We start from the raw sequence: 5,717 nt of genomic DNA, 5'->3' as shown, positions 1-5,717 counted from the left end.
ACTTCCAAAATTTTGCAAGGTGTTTGGAGGATGCGATTTCCGATGATGGTGATGTAGTCAAGTAGTGATACGTGTCAAATAGTGATATATGTCAAATAGTGACACGTGTCTCCGAAATGCCGCTCCAACTTCTGGTGGAGAATTAGTTGCCGTTGGGGCCCTTGAGGCTCACGTTCGCACCACAGTCGGTAGCAGCCCGATATTTAATCAGAACGAACTCACATTTATTGTTTAATATTACAAAGGCCAAAAAATATTTCAAAAACCACCATTTTTCCCTTTTGCTCATTTTTGTTATCGTTTTACTGAATTCACCCTCAACACCAAATAATGCCACAATGTGTTTTTAGCAGAGCTTGAATGTTAGTGGGTTTGATAGTTAATTATAACGAGAAAAAAATAAGAATCGAATTCACATCAGTGTATTTTTAGTTTTTCTTAATATGTTTTAATAAGAAGATACTATCCTTATAAATGAGGAAATATTACAAACTCAGTGATTATCTATATAAAATGCTGCAATTGAAATATTACTTATGATTCTTTCCCAATGCAATTAGTTCTTGAGGGCATTTCTCTACACATTCAAATTCAAAGTTCAAGCAACGAGCAATATTCTTGCATTTAAAAACCTTAGTGTGAACTTTGAAAATTGTTATTTGTTACTTAAAGAATTTAAAACTGTAAAATCAATGGGTCAAAACATATTAAAATTATAGAAAATGGTAGGTTGTTCGATTGACACTGACTCATAATTGCTTATGGTTTTTCTCTCTTATTTGAGCCTAACCAAATTCATCTAGAGTACAATGTTACCAATTCCTCACAACTAATGTATCGCATACAATCACATCCAAATCCACTTTCATAACGTTTTCAAGTGATCTTTATTACTTTGGGTGATTTCACGTATTCGAAGTTTACTTTACTAGTATTAATATAAACCAATAATAGAAGGTTTGCTAAGAAAAATAATTAATTGGGGATAAAATGCAATAATCAAAAGTAAGCGGAGTGAAGGTTGCAAAACCCAAAAGTTGGAATATTATATATATATATATATATATATATATAAGAGCATATGTGGGCAAATTTCAAGGGAGGGGAGGAGGTTTTAGTATGTGGACAGAGACCGGGTTGAGTGTTTGAGGAGGAAGTCTTAAAAGCCAAAATACAGACACTCAACTCACACACAACCTTCTCATCCTCCATAACCGCATTTCTCTCCATATAATCCCCCTCGCCACACCCACATATCCTCTCACCGCACCACCTCCCCGAATTCCCAAATCGTCTCCCAACTTCCATTCCTCTTCTGCTCTCCGCCGGAAATCAAGAAATGAAGAAACTTTTCTGGGCTTGCGAACTCTGCGACCAGGAAGCCTCTTTCTACTGCCCCTCTGACTCCGCCTTCCTTTGCTCCCGCTGCGACGCCCGCGTCCACCAGGCCAACTTCCTCGTCGCCCGCCACGTCCGCCACCCTCTCTGCTCTAATTGCAAATCCGTCGCCGAAACCCCTGATCATCACTCTCTCTGCTCCTCCTGCTCGCCTGAATTTTTTTCCGGAGACTGCAACGGCGACGCCATGTCGTCATCGTCGGATTGTTCCGCCTGCATATCCAGCACAGAAATGGGGACCACAAAGACCGGATACGAGAATCCGAAATCCGAGGGCTCCGTGACGGAGGTTTCCGGTTCAAATACTCGGTACAGATTCCCCGGCGCGAAGAGGAATATGCTGTGCAAATTCTCCGGCGCCAAGAGAAATTATAGCGTACGGAGTGCTCGAGCAAGAACTTCAAGGCGAGTGGATGCGAGAGCGGAGGGTAATTTCGTAAATTGGTGTAAGAACGTTGGGGTGAATGGTAATTTGGCGGCTGCGGTGGTTTCAACGGCGTCAAATGCCTCGGGATTTTGCCTGGAGCGGTTGGCGGGTGTGCCTCTGAGAGTATCCCTTGCGGCGTCGTTTTGGTTCGGGTTGAGATTCCGTGGGGATAGGTCGGTTTCTACGTGTCAGAATCTGAGACGGGTCGAGGTGCTATCCGGAGTGCCGGCTAAGCTGATCCTAGCCGTTGAAGCTAAGCTCGGGAGTGAGCTGAGAATTAGGCGCGCACGACGGGACGATCTGGAGGAAGGCTGGGCAGAGTGCTGAGACTTGAGTGTTTGGAGTCCTTTCGCACGTGCGAGTGCAATGTACGCGTGTGAACTCTTAAGTGTCAAGACTCAATTATGATGGTGATTAATTAGTCAGTACAACATTTAATTAGGCACCAGCTGGGGGCGAAAGGATTAAATTAACTTTGTAATTTCGTTTTTTTTTTCCTAATTTTTTTAAGATCACAATTCACAACCCGAAATTCTTGAAAATCGATCGATCTTCGCCACATTTTCATCATTAATTTTGGTTCTTATTAGTGGTTTAATTCTTGACCGTTTTATGGCTATTAATGCTCTAATACCATTATACCAAGAAGGCTCAAAGTCTTATGGTCGAGGATTTTACTTTATATTCACGATACGACAAGAGTTTGACTCACAGAGTGACCTCTCATCCACATTTTTAGATGTGAGAGCAGAAAATTAGCCACACATGCCCAATTTTTTCTTGGTGATGTGTTAAAGGAGATTTAAATGTGGACCAAATCTTTAGTAGGCGATGGTTGTGATTTCCTTTCAACGGATCCAACCACTAATTAACCGTAATTTTGTAAAGAAAGATCCATTTTTACTAGAATTATGGGATTCCGCCAATGACTATTTTAGTCTAGTAAAATTCAGTCCTTTTAATTTGTTAGATCTCAAAGTCATGGACAAAAGTTTGTTAAATTATTGATTAACTAAAAAAAAGAAAATACCGACATTGGTTAACGTGGAAAACTTAATTATGCTAGCGTATAGACCTTTTCATCCTATCTCTCTCATTAGTCTCATGACCACGTTGATATTGCCTCATTAGATAGGGTCTACAACCAAACAACACTAGAGGGGGGAAAGAAAAAAAAAAGTGACCCGCATCTGCAAAAACATCTGCCATAAAATTAGCCTTTCGATAGATGATTTGCAAACAAATTTGTGTCCATGGTGTGTTTTAGCATTCCTTGCTATAAAAGAAATATGCTCTCTCTCTCATAAGCATTATCATATGTGGTAAAAGATATTAAGATGTGTTACCACATAATAAGATGCATGTGTCATATTTGTGGTGGGTGCAAATTTGTTGACATTTTCTTAAAATACACTCGACACTTCTCTCCAAGGTTTATCACTCATCAAGTTAACTTGCTCATCTGACCAAGTAAACTTTCAAATCTTAAGAGATTCTTCTTTATATAGTGTGGTAGTAAATTTGCCAGCTCTCATTACATAAAGCAACCAAAAGATACGGGAATGCTAAATAGGCGAGTTGATTGACATAATAATGGAATTGATAATTTTTTTTTTAATTTTAATGATCTCAAACGAAAATTACATCAAATCTTGGATGAGGAGATCGTGCTAATATCAGTTGGATTCTCGAACAAAATTACTTCATTGCCTGACGCGGAAAACTAAGCTAATCTATGGGCCTACCGCATTATAGCTTTTTGGAACACACATTATAGATCAGATTCACCAACACTAGCATGTCGGTCCAATAATGGACTATTATGTGCACAAAAAATTGTATTATTGTACCAAAACGTACAATAGTGGTATAGTTGTTCCGTGTGAGTCACTCTACAAAGAGGGGTCAATAATAAAGTAAAGCAGATATTAACAGTTAATAATTATGAAGGTGAGAACTGAAATGTGGGGATTTCTGATTTTTGGGGCATTGAGAAGGTTTGGTGGAGGAGAAAGAAACATTCATAAAGTTCGGTTGTGGCTGCGGTTAGAAGTAAAGATGTCGAGATCGTCTTTGAATTTCTGTGTCTAGAGTTTAAGGATTCGAAGATTCAGGTCGTTGAAGAAAGAGAGATTCGCATCCTTGATTTGTATGAAATGAGTAAAGAAATAGGCTAATGAGGACCGTATAATTTAAAATGAATGGTACAAATCTCCGGATCCGTCGACTCCAGACACAGAGAATCGGTGAAATCTCAATTTAAGATGCTGACCCTGCATCACATTTTTTATTATTTTTTTATGAAAAAGACACATCTTTAGTTGGTTGAATGTCAATTATTTTCTGCATCCATGACCAGTGACGTTTCTAGGTTTTTCTCTGCGCTAGTAGAGAGAGAAGAATGTATGACCACACATCAAGAAATAATATAATACATATATATATATGTGTGTGTGTGTGTGTGTGTGTGTTTGTGTGTAACTTGACATTGTTTAAAAAATATGTTTTTTTTTTTATCAAGACATTGTTTAAAAAATATGTTCAAGCCTCCAAGGTACAAAATATGGAGGTTGAAGGAAACAGTGAGCCTAAACATAAGAAAATTATCGGAAAATATCGTCCTATTGTATTCGTGAGCATTTTATTACAAAGTTTAGAGGGAGGGGACTTCAAAATTTCGGATCAAGGGGCGGATAAGATGTCCTAGTGTCACGGGCCATATGTTACAAACAAAGAAAACGCCCAAGACATCATATATCTAAGCCCATAAAGCCTTGTCTTCATAGAAGCTTCTGGAACATCCCGGAAAAATCAAGAACATGACGGAGCGTTCAAGATAATCTAGGGCATTCCGGAATAATCCACACAAGTGTACAAATTCAAGCCTCACCTAGAACAATCTAGATTAGGCAAGTTGTATCTAGAACTATACTAGATATTTTTGGATGTAAGTAGGGATTTCTAGAACCCTCCATTGAGGAGGTTACTTAGGCTTATAAATAGGAGGCAAGGCCATTTGGCCAAGGCATCCAAGAATTGTAAGCAATTGAAAAGTTCTCCTAAGCTTCAATACAAAGCTTCCTTTCTCCCATCTTCTAAGTGATTTTAGCATTCTCCAAGCTATCTTAGCTTTCTTTGTGATTCAATCCGGGGAAGCGAGGCTTCGAAGGCTTACTTAGCTTGTTCATCGAGGTATTCAAGTCTAAGTGCCGCACGGGCGGAAGGCTTAAAGAGTCATCCCGTGACAGCTGGTATCAGAGCCAGGTTCGTGAATCACTTGAAGGAAAGTAGGATATGGCAAGTGGAGAGATGGTGTCCGGAGTCTCCGATCTAAGGGAGCATACTGCCGAGGTCCAAGACGTTGCCAAGAGCAAGCCAAAGTTAAAGGACTTGCAAGCATCGATGGAGACCATGGAGGAGCGACTCGAGAAGGTGGAACGAACCATACTCGAGTTCGATACTCGACTTGATGAGGACGTTGTCGACAAGGAGGAAATCCAAACCATGGTGGACAATGGTAAGGATGAACTGCGTGGCTTGGTGGAAGGGCTACGAGATGAGCTCCTTGGCGCCCTCAACACCATGGCAGACAAGATGCGGAGGGAAGTCCAGGTTCACCTTGACAACATAGAGGCAAGGTTTGTGGCGCTTCAAGAAGAGATAAAAGACACAAGGGAACTTAAGGGAGATGTGGCGTTTTGTAAAGAAGCAGTCGTGAAGCAATTCGTGCAAGGGCCGAGGGAAATCAAGGTGTTGGACTCCAAGGTAATCGACTCCTTTAAACCCAAATCCTATAATGGGAAAAGGGAAGCAAAGGAGCTCGACACATTCGTGTGGAACGTGGAGCGATACTTCAAGTACCTGAAGCTTGAAGATGACGAGTCCAAAATCT

The 5,717-nt window shown here is 40.3% G+C and overlaps 1 protein-coding gene across 1 annotated transcript; it reads left to right on the top strand.

Annotated features, from left to right (window-relative positions):
* Nucleotides 1-1,104: 1,104 nt before the first annotated feature.
* LOC137708672 (B-box zinc finger protein 32-like) lies at nucleotides 1,105-2,404 on the top strand. The gene has a single exon (XM_068447795.1). The coding sequence runs from the start codon at nucleotides 1,340-1,342 to the stop codon at nucleotides 2,150-2,152; it is 813 nt and encodes a 270-aa protein (XP_068303896.1). The 5' UTR covers nucleotides 1,105-1,339; the 3' UTR covers nucleotides 2,153-2,404.
* The last annotated feature ends 3,313 nt before the right edge of the window (nucleotides 2,405-5,717 follow it).

This window comes from Pyrus communis, chromosome 11, assembly GCF_963583255.1.
Source record: "Pyrus communis chromosome 11, drPyrComm1.1, whole genome shotgun sequence".
Classification (NCBI taxonomy): Eukaryota; Viridiplantae; Streptophyta; class Magnoliopsida; order Rosales; family Rosaceae; genus Pyrus; species Pyrus communis.
This window is presented reverse-complemented; position numbering and strand designations above follow the sequence as displayed.

Bases quoted from the DNA above. Each gene is read 5' to 3' on its own strand.
- LOC137708672 (XM_068447795.1), top strand. From the start codon at position 1,340: ATGAAGAAACTTTTCTGGGCTTGCGAACTCTGCGACCAGGAAGCCTCT.